This window comes from Melopsittacus undulatus, chromosome 4, assembly GCF_012275295.1.
Source record: "Melopsittacus undulatus isolate bMelUnd1 chromosome 4, bMelUnd1.mat.Z, whole genome shotgun sequence".
NCBI classification, from domain to species: domain Eukaryota; kingdom Metazoa; phylum Chordata; class Aves; order Psittaciformes; family Psittaculidae; genus Melopsittacus; species Melopsittacus undulatus.
Genome location: NC_047530.1, coordinates 78,139,179 through 78,160,289, shown reverse-complemented (window position 1 = coordinate 78,160,289; position 21,111 = coordinate 78,139,179). Strand labels below are relative to the sequence as shown.

Sequence of the window (21,111 nt, the reverse complement as noted above, 5' to 3'; positions counted from 1 at the left end):
ACCACACTCACAGTAAAGAATTTCTTCCTTATATATAACCTAAACTACCCCTGTTCAAGTTTTAACCCATTACCCCTTGTCCTACCACTACAGTCCCTAATGAAGAATCCCTCCCCAACATCCTTATAGGGCCCCTTCAGATACTGGAAGGCTGCTATGAGGTCTCCACGCAGCCTTCTCTTCTCCAGGCTGAACAGCCCCAGCTTTCTCAGCCTGTCTTCATATGGGAGGTGCTCCAGTCCCCTGATCATCCTTGTGGTCCTCCTCTGGACTTGTTCCAACAGTTCCATGTCCTTTTTATGTTGGAGACACCAGAACTGCACACAATACTCCAAGTGAGGTCTCACAAGAGCAGAGTGGAGGGGCAGGATCACCTCCTTTGACCTGCTGGTCACGCTCCTTTTGATGCAGCCCAGGATACAGTTGGCTTTCTGGGCTGCAAGCGCACACTGAAGTTAGCTCATGTTCATTTTCTCATCAACCAATACCCCCAGGTACTTCTCTGCAGGACTGCTCTGAATTTCTTCTCCCAGCCTGTAGCTGTGCCTGGGATTGCCCCAACATAGGTGCAGAACCTTGCACTTGGCTTATTTAAATGTGATAAGGTTGGCATTGGCCAACCTCACAAGCATGTTGAGTTCCCTCTGAATGGCATTCCTTCCCTCCAGTGTATCAACCAACTCACACAGCTTTGTGTCATTGGCAGACTTGCTGAGGGCGCACTCATTCCCACTGTCCATGTCACCGACAAAGTGCAGTAGTGGACTGGTGTATGTAATTAAATGAAACTGCAATGTGACATAAAAAACATTTTGAGATAATCAGAATCACAGAATTGTTGAGGTTGCAAGGGACCTCTGGATGTGGTCTTGTTCGATCCCCTTGCTGAAAGCAGGATCAACCAGAGCAGTTTGCTTTGAATCTGTCATGCTTTGAATATCTCCCAGGGATGGATACTCCACAACTTGTCTGGGCAACCTGTTGTAGTGTTTAATTAGATACTGCTGGTCCTTTTTTGCTTTAGGGGTTCACTAATGACTCTTGTTCATTTGTTGCCCACCAGTACCCTAATCACCAGTCACCTGTTTCTTCCTGATGAGTAGGTCTGCAAGCAGACACTGAGCACATTGCTTGCATTGGCTTCCCCTCTAATCCTGTAAATTCTCTACTGGCTCATCACCCACTGCAGGACAGAGCTCTATGCATTCCTACAGTTTTCATGCAAAGGGTAGCCTAGCCTTCCCAAGGAGATTGAACCTGTCCACTGCAGCACTATGGTCCCATGAGCTATCCTACTGTGTCTCTGTGGGGGCAAGATGATAGCCCTGCAACTGCACACAGAGTTCTAATTTCTCCTGTTTCTTCCTCATCGTGTGTACATGAGTTTATGAGCACTTCAGAGAGGTGCTCCAGAAGTGTTACTTTAAATGCTAAAGATCACAAGGTGCTAAACCCCAAAAATCCTGTGAGTAGCTGCATTTTCATTTTCTGCAGTAGTAGCTGTCCTGTGTTTGGCACTACAGGAATTATAAACATATTTTTATCTTGGGACATTACCAACAGAAATCTTATTTCTTGAACTTTCCAGCCATTTGCCATCTGCTTCTGGAGATGCTGTGTTTTTATTTATACAGTATAATGATGCCTGACTTCAGATGGCCTTTGTAAATTAATTCACGCATAGACTGCTTCAAATGATGAAGCTGTGTGTAAAATATATTAACAAAGTAGCATTTGAGCTTTATTAGGAGGAAAAGAATCACATTTATGCTTTTATGTTGTTTTATTTTTGTTGGTTTTACATACTTAAATTGCTACTGGTCACTTAATTTCAGAGGGTTTAACACTGGTTGTTGCTGGTAACAGTAAAATAAGTTTTCAGAATGAAGAATTGGGCTGAAATCTAGAAGAAAACAATTTTAACCTCTTTTTTTTTTGTTTTATGTTTTCATTCTATTCTGAGGTTTGTTGTGGATTTTTGGCAAGTTGATAAAATTGTGAAAATGCTAATCCAGATGCCAGAAAACCTAAATGGTATTTTTTAAAATGACAATTTTTATTTGGCGTACAAATTTAAATGTAACAGTAGTTGGCATTTGTTCTGTTGCCCTCAATGCCCACACTGCACTTAGTAAGTGTATTTCCCTCTGCTTCTTTGTTCTGCAGCATAAGGAGGATTTGTTGTTGTTTGAATTGTATTGTCAGTTCCTCAGTGATTCTTCATTGTATTAAAAAAATAGAATCAAAACTTGTACAATATATTTTGCTTGGTCTAAATCTAGTGGAAAAACTGTTAGGAATATGATTTTTCCAGCTATTGGCAGTGAGGATAATGTATTAGACATATGTTTTCTAGCATGTGTGGTGTGTTAAATGGTCAAGTCTGTTTCAGTGATGCTGCCACCAAGCTGAGTAGAGAAGTCTGACTTTCCTGATACCTTTATTTTAGATGTTGTAGAAAGAATTATATTTCAACAGATTCTGTAATGAAAAGTACATTGCTTTTATAACAAACTTCTGACTTCTAAATTCTTCTCTAAAAGGCTGAAGTATCTATCTATCCATACAGCTTTGTGTGGAAATGTATGGAAATATATGTTTCTTGTCCAGCTTTTTTTGGAATGAAAAAAAAATCTAATTAAGAACTCTGAGATTTCTTTCCCCTTCCCCCTGAATCCATGTTATTTCAGAAGTAGTCTTGCTCTCTTCATTTTGAACAGTCTTTCTACATCTGATTCAGAATGTGGTTTATTCTACAGATATTCTCAAAGGTATTCCCAAATAACCTCCTTTCCATGTTTTAGTTCCATATAGAAGTATATAATACTCTTCCCTGTGGAACAAGTAAACACCTTTTAGCAAACCTGCCATGTAAAATAACTAATCTTTCAGAATTACATGTATTTGCACTAATATGACCTTGGGAACCCTTTTGTGGTCTGTGAACATTAGAACTGGAAAAAAAGGGTTGTATGGTCACAGCAAATCCAGTGGATTAAAAAAAAAATAATAATTATCCTAACTATGGTTAAAAAGTAAATATAAATAATACCTTTTTATGACCAAAAAAGTTTATTACTTGAAAGCTTTTATTTCTGTTTTGCCTTTTTTAGTGCTCTTACCATATTTCAAAATAATTTCAGCCTGTGAAACATGATTTTCCATTTCAGGAGGAAGTCAAAACAGATTGTTACAACAACTGCAGAAGTGCTGTCAGAATGTACTTGTGGTGACAAATTCATTGTAATGGTACTTCCCTGTGAACAATTTCTGTTTTGACACATTGGCATTCTTAAACATTAACTGAAAAACTCCTTTCTTGCTGGATGGTGCCTAAGATAGCATCTAAGGGGGTGATATGGTTTGAATTGCAAATTTTGCTCTATTAAATTCTATCAACTGTTTCATAAAATAATGCTATTACAACGTTATATTTTTAATAACTGTGGGTTTTCTCAGCATGACACATGATCCAAACATACTAAATGTTGTTTTTTTTTAACGCTTGGCTTTAATATAGCATTTAGGTGTTATTTGCTAATATTTTTATTTAACTTGCTTTATTTGTACATTGACTGTATTTTATCAGAAAGCCAAAGAGCATATCGATTTGTGCAAGGCAAGGACTGGGGTTTTAAGAAATTTATCCGAAGAGATTTTTTACTGGATGAAGCCAATGGTCTTCTACCAGATGACAAGCTTACATTATTTTGTGAGGTGGGTATAGGTTTGTAAGTGGTAGACTTTTAATTAAAATGTTTTCTGCTCAAATAAAGGTTAACATTGATTTAAACAGGGTTATCTTAAAGTTTTCTTCTGTAAACTGTAAATATGGTAAAATGCACATTTACTTGTTTTGTCTTCATTGCATTTGTTGGTTTTTTCCTACATGTATACTGAACTGTAGAATAAGTCTGAATTGATCACTTGAAAACTATTGAGCTTCTCCATAAATCTATTAGGATTACTTTAGGATTACTTCTGGAAAAGGTAGCTTACACATGCTCTCAGTAGAAGTACTCTTTTACTGAGATCACTTTTATTTAAATATGTTGTATTTGGAATTACAGGATTGGTTTTCACTGGATAAACAAAAAGAATGTCTGCATGTTGGTTTGCATTATAAAAACCCCAACTGATTGTCAGAATCTGTATTTCTGTAATATCATTGATGGCTTTAACCAATGACCAGGTATTTCCAGTAAATGAAGTTTTTTAATAGTGATTTTACATATTGCTTTCTGAGCAAATGCACGTATCCTGTAGAAGGACTACTTAATACTGAGAATTAATATTGAGAGCTGTGGTATATATTTAACTTCATGGTGCATCAGGGGTCACTTCTGCATCAGTTATATTGTAACCTAAATTGTCATATTAAAATTCAGTAAAATGCTTACTCAGTGTTAAAAATGGGAACTAGAGAAAGTATAAGTACAGTGTAAGATACTCATTGGCTGGTTATCTCTGCTGCCGTAAAGTGATTAGTGACTTAGGAGGATGATAGATGTTCTAACTGTTAATAAGTTTGCTTTGATCTCTGTATTTACAGGAAATATGTAAAATTGTCTTGGCAAGATTACAATTTAATTATATGTCATTATGCTGTGTAGGAAGAATAATTGAAATGTGGCCCCTGAGACTAGATATTGCAAATATAGTGCATCTTATTTTCACATAGACAAGTTAAATGAGCTGCATGATAAATTTGTTATGAATACAATTATTTGGGTGATAAAAGCTGGTGTAACAAGTGTCTTATGGTTCTGTAAAGATACTTTTGAGTATTTTCTCATTTTAAGTTTTCCTTGTACTGAATGCTTTGATGTAAATGAACAGTTCATAAAAACAGTCTTTTGGTTTTGTAAATAGGTCACTATTTAATGTTAAAGTTTTTTTCTTTGTTTTTTTTAAATTGAACAAATATTGAATTTTCCGGAAAGAAACATTGTCATGTAAATCTTGATTCTAATCTTTAAATATAGCTGTGTTTCAGTACAAAACTTCTTGATGTTTTATCATGAATGGCTTTTTTTGAAGTGTTTGACCTACCCTGGTTACAAATGCTGGAAGAATGTACAACATTTAGTTGTGCACAGTGAGCATGTTAAATACCTTTTAGCTTGTTTTAGGCTAAAGGGAAAAAAAATCAGAAATCCATATAGTTTTGAAATTAGTTTAATCTAGTGTGTTCTGCCATTTCTGATGACACCTGAAGAACTAGGTGTTGTTTGAAGTACTTGTTTCTATAGACAAGTTTGAAGTTTTTGTCCTTTAAAAGTGAACTGTAGGTTATAATTTCTGTGTTTGCCTTCCTCCTTGTGTCCTACCTGGAAGACTGACCACTTCTCAAAACTATGTTGTTAAAATTTACCAGATGTAGCAGATATTTAGTAAAGATCAGTGGGAACCTGCTGTGCTGGTTGGCTCTTTTCTCCCTTTTGAATTGCAGGATTATTTGGTCTTCCTTGGCAGCAGAGGTGTTCCTTCTGTGTTCTTGAGTATTCTTGGCCATGTCCTTGAATTGGAAACTGAAGGTTTGTTAAGTTAAATACTTTGCAAAATCTGGTGTTGCCACTGACAAGTGACCTCCTGATTAAATACAACTTCATAATTTTAATTATTTTTAAGCAAACTGATGTGTTTCACTCAGTTTGCACGTTCCATATAACCTACAGTTACTGAAGTCTTGCAGGTATTATTACTAATATAATAGTAAATTCTCTGCAAGGATGTTTTTCCTAGTGAGTGCTTTCACAGATCTCTTACCTAGCTTATGTTGAGAAAGTAGTCTGGAATATCACTTAAATTATCTTTACTATTAGATCACCATGGGTTCAAAACCAAGAAAATAATAGACATTATCCACATTAACTGTCATCATACACAAAACTTGAACAAGTCTTATTTTATACATTCTTTTATACCCTTACATGTGAGAGAATGCAATGCAAATAGGACCTGTACCCCGAAAGTATGTAGGCTGTGCAAAAGCTGCATGTTGGATAGCTTCCTAAGCAGTAAAATACATCAGACCTTTTAGATGGAGTACCTGGAAATCCTGGCTGGATTGCCGCTGCTCTTTGAAAAAGGCTGTTTGCTGTTCTAACATGTTCTCACCATCCCTCAGTTCAGTAAAGAAATACCTTTGCTCTTGTGAGTGATTTTTATAAACACAAGTAAGGATTGTATCAGGTGTTACTCAGCCTGAGACGAGGTTTCAATAGTTATGTGGGATTAACTTCATTGGATTTCAGCTTTATTTAAACAAATTAAAAAAATAAAAAAACAAAGAAACCCTGAACCATCTGGACAAGTGAGATATGAAATAGCAGACTCCTGTGTCTGTATTTAGAATTTTAAAAATCTGTTACTATCTATAGACAATACATGTCAGGCCTCTCAGAGGTAGGAGACTTGAATTAAAATTTTGCTTGGGTTATATCTTTAAAGGATGGATCATAGCAAATTGTTGTGTTGCACAACTCCTGATGTGAATTGGAAACCAACAGAAGTTTGGAAGATCAGAGATCAATTTAATTACATATAAAGAATGTGCAGTTGACCTTCCTAGGCACTTGTCTGTAGCCAGCAAGAGAATGCTGTGCAGGCAACTTGGATCAGGAACTTTGAGTCAAGTTTCTGAAGAAGCAGAACTCTCCTTTGACAACAGAAGACTAGCTTTGCTAAGCTGAAACTTTGTTTGTGTGTATGTGTATCTCTTGAAATCACTCTGTGTGTATGAAAACTGTGAAATGAAGTACGCAATAGCTCTATAGATTTTTAGTGTTATAAATTTATAGTCTTAGTGTAAAACTGAAATTTCACAGTGCCTGGGGTATTTTTTTTTCCTTTAAAAGGTGGAATATAAAGGAATTTCTACTAATCACAAGGGGGTATGGGATGAAACAGGGAATTAGTCAATGTTTCAAATTCCCAAGCTGCTGTCCTAATTTGATCATCTTCCTCTTCTGATCTGGAGTTTTGCTTGCTGTGCTTCAACTTTCTGTGAAGCTTAGCTGTGCTGTTTTGTTTTATGCCAGGTTTATTCTAGATGCTGTGCCTCTAGAAATCAAACTGAGCACTGATCTTAACAGTATCAGCATTTTCTCTTAATATATAACCCTACTGTTCCGTATTTGGGAGATCTTGTGATCACGATCTTGTAATATGTCTCTTATTTACAAAAGTGTTTTTTTTTTTCCTCAGGCATCTAATCTCAGGGAACAGATGCTATTCTGTTTTCCCAACATAAATTAAAACAATATGTAAAGATATATGAAAAGAACCATGTAAGAAAGCTGCTGTCCTGTTCTCTTCTTACATGAAAGATTTAAACATGGGGAATAATGGCAATATATTCACTTCAAATGCACAAATTTCACAGTTTTCTTAACTAATTCTGTACAAAAATGACATCCTGTGAGCATGCATTTCACTGTTGAAGTTACCTACTCCATCTTATACTTCATTGACTTACATTGATAAAATAATGGCTTTTAATCTTGTTTGGAAAACAAAGACTGGTGATTCCAGCCTCAGCTGTACACAGTAAAATAAAGTAATGGAGGACCTATGTTACTTGCACTTAGTTTTCATTATCACCATTGCAGGTGAAGTATGAACTTACTGTAGTTAAAGTTGTAATTATCCAAAATTTCTGTGGATTATTTCCTTAAAACTTTGCTGTGACCTTGTGATCCTGATGATGTTTATAATTTATATTGTATGTGTTTGCTTGAATGTGTAAAGAGTGAGCTGTTATCTCTGAAAGAGAATTAACTTTTTTTTTATCCCACTGATATCTCAAGAGCTGTACTGATACTTTGCCTTGTCTATCTGGTGGCATGTGGTATTCTGCTCTTTTTGTTTGTTTGTTTTGGTTGGATAAACACAAAATACTAGTCTCTAAGTAAAGCCCTGTTTGCTTTATAATGCTTGAAAGTAAACTGTAAAGCGTTGGCTTATGGTTCTGGCCTAATGCCAAAAACATCACTGTTTTTTGCTTTGCTTTGAAATTGATGAAATTCTAGCAATAGGTACTGTAATATAATTATTACTGTCATTCAGTTGTGAAGGAGTTGTCTTGCTGTGATTTTTTTGTTAGGTAAGCGTGGTCCAAGACTCAGTAAATATATCAGGACAGTCTAATACAAACACTTTGAAGGTACCTGAATGTCGACTAGCAGAAGATTTAGGGAATCTCTGGGAAACAACAAGATTTACAGATTGCAGTTTTTATGTAGGAGGACAAGAATTCAAAGCTCATAAATCTGTTCTTGCAGGTACTTTCTACTTTTGTATTACTCTTACTTTGTAATTTAAATTGCTGAAAATTTTAAATTTGGCTATATTCAATATTTACTTTTCTTAATACAGCACGATCTCCAGTTTTTAATGCAATGTTTGAACATGAAATGGAGGAAAGTAAAAAGGTAAGCATTACTGAAAACTTCACATGTAAATATTTGTATCTTGTGAGAAAGGGAAAAGTTGCAGAAAACTTAAGTATTACAAATTGAGGAAGATGAGTACTGTATGATAGTGCATGAGTGGAGGAGGGTACTACTCCTGATTGATTTCCTGGTGAGTTCTGCAGGAATTTGTGTAGAAAGAACAATTAGGGTTGAATGTGGAGGTTCTGGAGGATTTGTTCCTGCAAGTACTTGTACCTGCCCTAGATCAGTCAGGATTTTCTAACAGTGGCTACTTATGTAATTGACCTAGTAATCTCTGCCCCTTTTTTGCTTTATGCCTTCACATGAGCTGATTGACTTGACTGAGGTTTTGCAATAGTGTATTAAAACATTTTATATGGTAGCTAGGAGACATAGAAACAACAGGTGAATTATGACTAAAATTAAGCCCTGAGGCAGTGAAGCTCTACTTTTCATTCAGTTTCTGCAGGTACTTGACCCGTGTAAGTGTTCTAGATGGATAGTTACTTAATCAGCACAGAGAGCTGCTGCTGCTTTTATGCACTTGATCTCTCCCACAGTGAGGAGTTGTTTGTGTCTTTCATGAAGAAAAATATCTGAAATGGGTTGGTTATAGGCAGAATCCATAAAAAAGGCAAGGAACTGATCAGCTCATGAAAGGGTTGTAATAGATGATCATCACTTAGTCTTGGAGGCTGCAAGGTTGCCACTGGTGTGAACAAATACATTGGATGAATATGGGATGGAAGTACAGTTGGATTTTACAAGCATGACATTTTTCTTCCCTGCACTTATGCAATCTGGAAACTTTCACAGGTAGATTTGGAATACTGGAAGCATTTTGTAGAGATTTCTGAACTGAAAGAAATCCAGATATGTCACAGCTTCAGTAATGCACCATTGCTGGGGGCCTCCACCTTCATATTAACAATGAATCACTAGTGCACCCTACTCGTAAATACTGTTTGTGGTTCAGTGGATAGAAAACCAGAACATGTGCATCTCATGTACTGTTGTGTACTCCATTCAGAAGTCTGGTGCTTGCTTCTTCATTTTTGAAATAATTTCCTACTGTGTTGGTTGCTTATAGGGAGTACTATTTGAGGGTGGGGTCAAGCATGTAATACCGCAGTCTTACTAGGATGGGCTTCAGCACATATAATGTCAATTATATCAGCTTTTTTGTTTGCTTTTTGGATTCTGAGAACCGAACGTAGGCTGTGTTGACTCAAAGTTGAGCCAAAATGTCTGACTTTGTTCTGTCTGGTGCTCTTACTTGTGGTATTCCAAGCAAATCATTGTTGGGTGCAAGCTCAGCAGCAATTTTAAACATTCCTGAAACTGTGCCTTGATTTTTATTTTTATGTGCAGCCTATGCAATAGTCCAGAGTTGCACATGTCTAGGAAAAAGTTGCAGTTATTCCTGAAGCGTTCCCAACTGATTTCTATGGGATTTTAAGAGCCGTTAATTTTTATTTACTTTCTGCTTAATATTGTTGAGTGCTAACTTAAGTTTGTAAGGATTTTGCGTGACGGATGGCAAATGAAAACTTGTAGTGTTCATCAGATGCTATTTGATGTGTTAAAGTTGTAGCTAAACTTTAGAGGCATTTATTGAGTTTTCTTTTTTTCTTTTTACCAGAATCGTGTAGAGATAAATGATGTAGAGCCTGAAGTTTTTAAGGAAATGATGAGGTTTATTTACACAGGAAAAGCACCAAACCTCGAAAAAATGGCTGACAATTTGTTAGCAGCTGCAGACAAAGTAAGTTATTGACTTTTAAGTTCTCAAACCTCATGTTTGCTTGTGGAATTTTCTTCTAAAAAAAAAAACAAACAAAACAACCTACCACTTTTTTTTCAGATTGATGTGTCCTTTTATATATATATTTTTTTTTTAAATTATGAGAAACAGATTTAATCAGAAATAGAGAAAGAACAGAATTCTTTTAGCAATAGAAGGCTGATAAATCTTTCTTGGCCAGAAGTGTTTTCAGATTAATTATATTTACTACCCAATTTTTTAATTTTTTGGGTTTTTTTGAGATGGAGATTGGGGACCATTAATATGCTTGGAAAACTGGTCTTGAATAAAATGTATCCTAGATCTTTGTGATCTTGAAGAGGATATACGCAAGTGTTTGAATTAATCATACTTCCTAAAGTACTGCTACTTCAGAACTTTCATCTTTTTATTTTCCCTGCAAACATAATAGTTTTAGCTTTTCATCTCTTCTATATTGGAGCTTTGTCTATTTTAAATTGTCGCTCTGTGAAATACTTTTTCTACAATGATATTTGAGATAAAGGGGCTTTATAGCAGCACAGCAGTTAAGGTGAGATTATTCTCTATCATAATTTACAGTTTTCTAACTTCTGATCCCAATACCTGATTTTTTTTTTTTTTCACTGCTTTACAGCTTGAGCTAAGATTTTACTTGGCTATCCTCAGAGGGTGCACAGTTGTCTTTCTCTGAGGAGGCAGAAGCAGTTTAGAATCCAGAAAATACTCACTTCATTGTGTGTAATTGAAGTTTTCACTCCCAGCTGCAATGGCAATTTCTTAAACTACCTTTGCAGTTTCAGTATTGGTTGATCAATCATATTTGTAAAATATTAGTGGTGAAAGTTGCCTGTTCTCATAATCAGTCCTAATATAAAAGATTTAACATAATAAGTCATACCAGTAGTTAATTTCAAGAAAAAAAATATAATATTCTGGCAATTTAATGATTTAAGTTTTCAAGATCTTTTGACCTGGCTTTGGTAACTTGCCACTCGTGCTCTTTTCATCTCTCATTGCTAGCATCTTATCTTCCAAAACTGATGGTGTTTTGTCAAGTTTCAGTATACCCAAACAGAGTGGTAAAACGGTGATATTTTAGGAAAACTGGCCTTTATTTAGGGCATAATTGATAAATGTAGATAAAATTATAAGTTGCAGAGGTGGGATTGTCTGCAATATCTGGAAATAAAATGGAAACTTTATTCCTTTTGAATGTGTAATCTAAAAAACTAAATAAATAATCTAATAATCTTAAAAAAAAAGTTTTACATTTTACAGAAGGCATTATTCCTACCAGGTAATACCTTTATTTAGAGTGAATAAATATCAGTTAAACAAATCTACACTGCTGTATCTTGAGGAGCACTATAGAAATAAAGTGGAATTAAAAAGCATAGGTCTAGAAACATAGAAGTTAGCACGATAATTTGAATTGAGTGGCATTTCTTCATTGCACTCAACAGTTGCTAATACAGATGTGTAAGTGGCAATATATGCTACTTATGTCTAAAATTCTTTTCAGACTTAAACTCTTATTTGGAGGGTGCTAAACTAAATGGGATGGGTAAGCTCTCAGTAGTAATGTATACAGCTGAATGAAACCTGTTCAGACTATGACATCCTTCAGAAAAGAAGCATCGTTTATTAATGCAGAATATAATGTGGGAATGCAATTCTTTTACATCAGATTTCTGGTAGGCTGTGTCAAAGGTATGGAAGAAATAAAGAATTCGGAGGTTGGGGTAGGAGTGAACTTGGAATAAACTAGTTTAATATATTTTCCAGGGGACATTTCCATGAATGTTACCACTGTATAATTTCCTGCCCCTCATTTTGAGATGTATATGTGTCTAATGTAACTTTAGAGCCTGTGTCTGTTTCTTGCTCTTCCTCCCATACCAAACTGAAGGAAAAAGACAACTTCTGAATGAGTTATTTTTGTTCTCCTAGTAAAGCATTTGATCAGTTTGCGACAAACCTAATACATGTCTTAGCATCTGAGGACTCTTCAGTGCAGCATATTGAATTAGAATTATCTGTCTGGTTTGATGTTAAGCTTGAGAGGCAAGAGATGCTTTCATGACTGGAAGTGTCGTAAAACTGTAGAGGTACTGGTAGAAAAAATGAGTTTGAAGAATGATTAGTGTAGTTTTTTCTTTTATCAGTATGCACTGGAACGGCTGAAGGTCATGTGTGAGGAAGCACTCTGTAGTAACCTCTCGGTAGAAAATGTTGCTGACATTCTTATCCTCGCAGATTTGCACAGCGCTGAACAGTTAAAAGCACAAGCAATAGACTTCATTAACAGGCAAGTAATGTTTTTGAGACTAAATATATTTGTATTTATGCTTTGTGTACCTTTTCATCATGAGCATGGCACTTTCTTACAGGTGCAGTGTTCTTAGACAACTTGGGTGTAAAGATGGGAAAAACTGGAATAGCAAGTAAGTTTTCCTGCCTCACGATGTTCTGTACAAACACTGCTAAATAGACTGCAGATCTTAAGAACTGTTGCTTCATGTCCACACTACTGAGGCCAGTCACTGACTGTAAGTAAAGTAGGATTCAGCAGATGCTACCCCGGTTATGATTGTGACTTCCCCTTTAACTGATAGGTAGAGTTAATTGCCTTCCCATGTGAGATACTAACAATAGCTAGTTTTCATTCCTCTCCCCCACTCGTATCAGTGCTGTGGGATGGTGGCAGCAACCTTTATAAATGGAACTATTCTCTTGACTAACCAGGTTTATGCCTGGAGGAGTGACAACCCCAGTGTGGCTTCATGACTTGCTTAGGTCAGTATGAGCCTGAAGTATTTCCAAAGAAAGGAGGGCAGTTGCTCTTTTTGCCTTTGGCAATGCTTGTGCACCTTCCCGCATGCCAGCACTAGTACTCTTGAGGCCACACAACTAGTCAGGTCCCTGTGATCTGGCTGGCTCTGTAAGTGCTTCTGCCTACACTGGGAATAGGTCAAGCATATATGGCTTAGACTGTAAGACCAATTGCAGCATGTATTTGGAACAGCTCAAGTGAATCACAGAGTAGAAGGCAGCCAGCTTCAGAATAGCCAACCATAGGCTGAAACAGTGAAACGAAGCAGAGCACTTATCTTCAGAGAAGTTAAAATGTACGTTGTACCAGTTGCTTTAAAATTAGTGTTTCTCCTTTAATAACAACAACAAAAATCTTCACAGGCCTAATGATTGAGCATGCTGTGAAAAAGGGAGTGGTAGACGGTAAATAGTGAAATACCAGTAGAAAACTTAATAAAGATAAGTCAGCATATGTAACAATGTAAACTAGCAGGTGTATTCCTTTTTAAGTGATTTGGAATTTACTGAGCTGACTTGTGTCTTGGCACATTGCTGTTAAAGATGCTGGTCACTTCTACTTCAGCTAAAGCATCTGCAATAAATCAGGGAAATAACATGAGAAGGCCTGACTTAATTTACTAACACATGGCACCAGGGAGTCTGAACTTTGATACTGTTTCTCAAGGCACTTACCTTTACTGACTTGCAGCAGAAGATTAAAGGCTTGCATTAGAAATGTGCAAAGGTTATTTAGAGATCATATGGTACAAGTGTCAGCTGTTAACTTTATGCTTGACAGTATTCCTGAAAACACTATGAGGGTGCTTATGAAAGGCTTTTGAAAATGCAGGGTAGCAGAAACCTTTGATGTATAAGTTGTTCAAAATTACAAATTTATCCTGTGTCAATGTGGCATGCATACCAACCAGTGTAATGTTCTTCATGTGCAGAAGAATCTATATTCACAAAAAGCTAAACATATACATTGAGGAAATACATGGCTTTTAATTTCTTGGGTACTTGCTGAAACTTGTTGTTGCTTCTATGTTAAGAATCCATAGTGGCTATTGAAAGCCATTCGGAGTGTAGTCTGTGATTTTGTACTGAAGGAGTGAGTATTCTCAAGTATACTCCACTGGTAGTGAAACTGTGAGCTTGCAGTGAAGGGCTCTGTAGTCAGGCAGCTAATCTGTCTTCATTGCTTTTTCTAACATATGAACTACATAATTTTTGCTGCTGTTTTGGCTGATTCATGTTGTCATCTTTCTCTCTCCCTAAATTGAGCATGCCCTTCTATTTAATGAAATTACCACGTCTTCCCTAGCATTTTGTGTGTACACTAGACCTCACTTTCTTCTAGATTTCCTCTTTCTTTTATTGTGTTTTTCTTGAGCAATTTCAAGGTGGTTATCTTAACACAGTGCCCAGTACTCTGGGGATGCAGGCCTCTAGCTAATTTGTTCCTAGTACTAAGTAAAGCAGAATAGGTACCTTATGTCCTCCTACATGTGATGTTATTAGTACACCCAAACTGCAATTTGCTGTTTCTTTCCAATTGCATCCTTATCAGCATTCATAAGGTCTGTTTCATAATGTTCAGCTGCTTATCTGCAGTAGTTGTCTTGCCTGCTCTTCTCAACTGTGTATTTTTGCATTTAGTTTGTAAAGTTGTGTGACTATTATTAATACTTCTGTTTTCAGCCAAGCAACAGACATAATGGAAACAGCGGGCTGGAAGTCCATGATCCACTCCCACCCTCACTTAGTAGCAGAGGCCTTTCGCGCACTAGCATCTGCACAGTGTCCACAGTTTGGCATTCCACGCAAACGGCTAAAACAGTCATGAAATCTTCCATGAACTCTAGAGAAACTGAATTGACTCTACTCCATGTCCAGAGGTGTTTTCACAAACCATAAAAAGAGTTTTTGTTATCCTTGTCCACAGAACAGAAGCTGAAAAAGCCTATTGTTTGCTTTTCAGATGGATAATTTATGGTTTAATCCTCAGCTTTAAATTAGACTGATTAATTCACTGAAAGGCCTTAAATTATCTTCAATGACTCTAGTCCATATAGCCTAATGTATCTTGATTTTTTTTATTATTATTATTATTTTTTAATGTGCCTTGTCTTTTTGACTAGGCTCTGCAGGATTGCACTAGCGCCATAATGCAGTAAAGTTGATAACTGAAGATTAATTTTTGAAAGGGATCTTCCATTATTTTCAGAAGAAAAAAAAAGATTATAGTTTGGTCCTGTGCTAAACTGGAAGGTTTTAACTAGCCTCTCATTAAAAGCACTTGAATCAGAGGCACATAACGTACCCTAGGCAAGTGTTAAATATGGGGAGAGCCTGTTTACCTTCAGCAAATGCTTACAGGCTATTTATGGCAATAGACTGCTTTTAACATAATTTACTTTTCATTGTGGGGGCAAATATGCAACGGTTTGGCCCAAAAATGTATTTTCATTACAGTTTGTAATGCTTATTGTGTGTGTGTCAAAGCTGTCCAAATGGTAAAAAGAAACACAGAATAAACCTCTTGCTTGTGTTTCTTTACGGTCCATCATTAGTTTACATTTAATGCAGAACTGAACAGAGGTAAAGATTGTTCAATGTGAAAACAGAATAGTATTGTATATGGAAAAAATATATCCCATGTGTATGGTTACATAGGAAAGTAAAGGATGCATAGAATGACCAAATGTAAATTGAAGAAATGGGCCAAATGGATTCTGAATATGCACTTTTCATGTGTAACTTTTGTATGTTGTGTGGTACATATATATTTTGCTTTTGATGAATTAATGAGGTACAGGTAATTGTGGCTTAACTTTTTAGATACAATTTAAGATGCCCACAGCCACATGGGATTTAGTTTTGTTAGAAAAGAAAGGCATGTCTTTTTAAGACTCAATTGAAGGTGGCTATTGCAAGCTTTCATATTTAAGTAACAGAATATTTTTGCTTATTTGAAAATGGCATGTGAATCACAAAGTTTTGAAGGGTTTTTTCCTCATCTTGACCTATGTGCACAGCTTTCATTAACACCTAAGAAGGTTATGTACACATCGAGAGGAATATTTCCCTGAAATGTCAGATGGAGTTTGCAAGCAAAGACTTGCTCAGTCTTGCATTTCAGTTATTGTACTAGCATTGTGGATGGTATTGAAATTCTGCATAATGTGAAAAGGATGAAACATTTATAAACTGCTTGTCATGGGCCAGTTCTTTATGATGCGAACCTTAGCTTTAATATCAACATCCTCAGTGTTTGATAGCATTGTTTACAATTGGGAGGAAAAGTCTGCAGTAGTGCACACTCTAAATGTTTCCTGAGTTATTGCGTTGAGTTTACTGTAATAGTGATAATATGCTATACTTTTGGGGGAAGACTTGGATTAGCAATGGGGAATGGGAGGAGATCTCACCTAATTTATGAACATATTTGCATAAGGGGGTTAGTTTGCCTATTAAAAAAAATCATGCAGGGAGGAGAGAGGAAGAATTTCAGATTGTTTACTATCTTAAAATCTATCTCCATCCTCATTTCATTAGGATTCATCTGAATTGCTCTGAAGGAAATTTTTAGAGGAAAGAGTATATAGTTTTATACTTTGGCATTTAAGATACCACTAGCATAGGTAAATTGGAAAAAATGCTCAGTTCCATTTTGAACAGTAAAATAACCTCTAAAGATGCATTTTCTTCTTATCTTCTGACTAAATCTTTATGATGGATAAAGTGTAAAATCAGAAACTTTAATAGAACATAAGGCATCAAATTATATATTTGCAGAGATTTATCCTTTTATCAATTTAAAAATATTTATCTAAAATAAGATCTCATAAGCATTCTTCACAATAAGACAAAACTAATTGTTCTCTCCAAAACAGTGATGTTTTTGCTGCATTGTGTAATGCGTTAGGACTATATATCCTCAGACTCATCACTGGTAAAACTTGCAGCTCTAACATACAAAGTGACTTGAATATTTAATGCTGTAATGATTGTCCAGTTCAGCTTACTGAAAAATACCAATGTACAGTAATCAAATGGAAAGCTTAAGGACTTTTTATGAAATTTTTTTTTTTTAATAGAAGCTTAATAGCACACTTTGTACCAAAAAAATGTCAGACACTATGCTGTAATATTACCTACATTGTAGAGTGTCCACTTTTCAAGTCAGACAATGTGTATCATATGTTACACTAACAGGAAAAAAAACCAAACAGCCCACATGGTGATTGATCTGTTTAGATATAATTTCATTATGTATGTTTTGAAGTTTTGTCAGCTCTTGCGAAAAAAGTGAAACAGTTGCTGTATTACTGAGTGCACTAATTATTCACCTCTTATTCTTTAATTAGCTACATGCAGTGTTCTCACTGGAGCAGGGCTGGCTGGTAATTACAACTTTCTCCTTTGGAGTCAGTAGCTTGTTTTTATTCCCCACATCTCAAGAGCTTGCCCTTCAAAACCTCAGTTGTCAGTTCTAAGTGCAGCAGGTATGAAACTATCTGATACAAATGGACAGGTTTTTTTTGAGGCTGAAATCTTAAGGGTCTTTCTTAGTTTTATATGTGTTAGGAATATAATGTATGAAGGTGCCATGTTTTGGCTTGCCAACACTACTCCCTCAGATAGATGTGAACCATTGCTTCCATATTTCTCTGGGGAGAACCCTGCATGTGTCCTGTGTGTGTGTGCGTGTGTGTGTATGACTGTGCGGTGTTTTTTTGTCAAGAATGACTTTCTAAAAATAAGGACTCAAGTTGCTGTTAAAATGCTATGATGTATTATATATATATTTTTTTTTTCATTTGAACCTCTCCTAAGGAGATACTTTGGGTGGGAGATGCTTCAATAAATGATCCTTATTTCTGAGTCCGTTTACTGCATGCAGAAGTATGAACACATTGTGCCTTTTTAGGAAACCGTTGTAATGAAGGGAATATTTAACAGGACACAAGATCTTTTTTTGAAAGGTAATCGTAAAGGTGGAGTATGCTATTTGATATACAATTGGGATGCAAAAGTTACAAATTGTCCATTTAGGCTCTGTTGCATGTTGATTCTTTCTACCTAAATTCATTTTCACTGAGGTAGAAACTACACAAAAAAAGTGGATTAAGTATTATAGATACAAGTTGAGTAATGGTATATTTTTGTGAAAATGTGAAAATACTTGCTGTTACAAGATAAGTGTATGTCAAAATGTGATCATCATGGACACAAAGTTAGCTTCACAAGTTACTCTAGTCTGATGTTTTTCTAAACATGGGGTATAAAATCCACCTTTGCACAGATGGTCAGTAGAAGACCTACATGGAGGTTATGTTCCTTTTAAATCCTTATAGTAAGGTTTCTCCCTTGGGAGACTAAAACAATGTGCAGTATTTGAAACTGTGTTTCATGAAAGACAGCAAATGTGAAATATTGCTACCTGAAATGCTGTTCAATTTCATTGGATTTTACAGTTGATTAAAATGTCTGAGTTTAATGGATTTACTTTTTGTAATTGACAAATGGAATGTTAACTGTCTGCTGTCTGGTGTTGATAGTGCATTTAGTGCAGAGCTTAGCTCCTTAGCTAGCAAGACACTGACTTAGTCTCATAACTTGGCTTCTGCTTACAGTAAATGGACTACATTTGTAAAGGGAATTCACTCTTTCAAGTGTTTTGCAAGGAACTTCACTGTATTTGTAACCTGGTTTTTGAAGGCTTAAGATCAATGAGTCCTATTTTAGAAATTAAACCAGTGAAATGACTTAGACCTGTTTTGGGGTGGAAATGATTAAAAGAATTCAGATATGTAAACAGTTGTATCAAACCATCCAGCCTTTTTTTTATCAGCTGATGTTAATGGTGAAATACTTTTTGTACCTTGTTGCTGAAAATATTTTTGCATTTCAGCACATCAAGTTACAATAAAGTTGTTACTTATACAGAATGTGTCTGTGTGGCTTGTATTTGACTTACTTCCTGTATGTGTTCACAGTTGCTACTTCTCTGGTTTTGAGAAAGGAATTTTACCAGCATTGTCAGTCTGTCTAGCATGAAATACACTGCTGTCCTTTGGAATCTGGTTTTTGGCGAGGATCATATAGCAGTCTTGCTCTGATCTTCACTAACTTAATTATTTTTTCATTTTGACACCTTCAGATAACTTCAAGGTCTGAACAGCTTATAACTTGCCTACCTGAGAAATGACTGCCTTTACACAGACTCTGTCAGAACTGATACTGGGTGGGAAGAAGAGTTGATCTTGTGGTAATGAAGGTGGACTTCATAGTTTCTAAGAGATTTTGGTTTCTTTTTCCACCTGCTATCAAAACCTGGTTGGTTTGTTTTTTGTCAAGGAGTATAGGCTCATATGACTACATACAACAGGAATGTTGCTTACATTTGTTATGGGAGAAGTGGTATGCAGGAATAATCTCTGGGTAGTTCATAGGATGTAATATGTTTATAGATATTTTTGCAAAGATATGCTGCTCCATGTGTTTGACTTTGGATGTGCTGAACTCAAGAAAACAGTAATGTCAAGGTAAGTCACTTTTATAAAAAATGTCACAGGCTGTTTGAATAAATATAATTATTTGTTTTGTGTTATCTAGGACAGGACAGTCAACCATTGCAGTTCTTCCTAAGATGACTTGAATAACAAAAAAAGATACAGAGCTGTCATCACAAGGCTCCTGTGGGTATCTTAGCATAGCACATTGCTGTTCTGTGTATAGGTGAACGCAAAGTTCTCCACGTTTGCTTAAAACAGAAATCCCTTAAATTATTTTGCAGTGATTGAGCTTGAAGTTACTCATGGGGCTAACAGCAACAGTGGTGTAACTTGCACCTTCATGGGCAGTTTCAGTACCTTCCAAGGAAAACATGACTAGTTACTCCTTGTGAATGGCAATCAGTTATTTGTGCAAGTTCAAATTTTTGAACTGAGCTTCAACTTCTAGGTAAAGAATGTCAGACTTTATTATTTCTTTTATTTTATAAAGCTATATTTTTATCCTTGGTCTTTCTGAAGTAATTTTTCTTGATGTATATCTTCTCATTCAAAAGTTTTCTTTGTTATTCAGCAGAATGGATTCAGTTGGCATTGATGAACAAAGCACCTATTTTTCTTCTAAAATTCTGATGGCCTTTGGGGTGTAAATAAAGCTTTTCCTCATTTTAGTTGACTGCTTCTGTTTTAAAGTATTTTATGGCATCACTTTATCTGAATCTTGGTTTAACTAAAATACTCCCAGTAACTCTGTCAGGTTTGTGAGAATCCTCATTGTAAGTCCAGTGTATGCCCTTTTCTTTAAAAGGGGAAAGCTCAAATAATCTTGATTGGTAAGATATACTGTTATAACAAAAAGCAACTCTTGTATACCAAAGTGCCAGCCCTGCCATATGCTGTAGGCGGTTTGATGTACTATGAGTAGTGCCAGCTTAAGCAGTACCCATTACAGCTACTAGAAGAAAATTTTTTTAGTCACAGCTGAAAAGTACTGATTAAAACATGTCTTTGTGCCGCTTTGCCAAACTTCGTAGTAATGGACTAATCACAACAGCTTGCACCTTAACTTAATCAGCAATTCTGATATATTCTAGAATCTTACCTAACTTAATATTTGATGTTTTTTTTGCTTTGTTTTGTTTAGGATTCAGTAAGTTTAGCTATTATCTGTATGAAAGAATATAACCTTTTAATGTCTATGTTGCAGATGACTTCTGTTACAATTAGTATTTGTTAAAGTGTTACCTATTCCACTACAAATTTTACTTGCCATATTTATTAAGTAAATTATATTTATGATCAAACTACTTCTATTATACACAAGTAACTTTGCACTTAACATTGTGATGGTATGTTAATGGAGGAAATGCTGTTAATTGCTTTTAAAATTAGAGTAGGTTTGAAAAACTTTCTGCAAACTTCTTGGTAATTTTCCACTAGAGGAACATGGTTTTATTGTTGTTGATTTTGAAGATTCCTTCTTTGTTATCTCGGAGAAAGCTGGAAGAAATATAAGTGCGGAAGCTGGAACGCTGCAAATGTGTGATGTGAAGGA

General features: G+C 35.8%; 1 protein-coding gene across 3 annotated transcripts in view; it reads left to right on the top strand.

The window, feature by feature from the left end:
* The window catches only part of SPOPL (speckle type BTB/POZ protein like), a 38,947-nt gene extending 19,955 nt beyond the window's left edge, over positions 1 to 18,992 (top strand). For 2 of the 3 annotated variants that reach the window (XM_005153754.4, XM_031053279.2), the window contains 7 exons: positions 3,590 to 3,717; positions 8,108 to 8,285; positions 8,380 to 8,435; positions 10,081 to 10,203; positions 12,390 to 12,532; positions 12,615 to 12,668; positions 14,740 to 18,992. In XM_005153754.4, coding sequence (XP_005153811.2) covers positions 3,590 to 3,717; positions 8,108 to 8,285; positions 8,380 to 8,435; positions 10,081 to 10,203; positions 12,390 to 12,532; positions 12,615 to 12,668; positions 14,740 to 14,884 — 827 coding nt within the window. In that variant the 3' untranslated portion in view covers positions 14,885 to 18,992. Of the gene's footprint in view, positions 1 to 3,589; positions 3,718 to 8,107; positions 8,286 to 8,379; positions 8,436 to 10,080; positions 10,204 to 12,389; positions 12,533 to 12,614; positions 12,774 to 14,739 lie in introns of all 3 variants that reach the window. The other variant, XR_004081212.2, reaches the window with a different exon arrangement.
* The last annotated feature ends 2,119 nt before the right edge of the window (positions 18,993 to 21,111 follow it).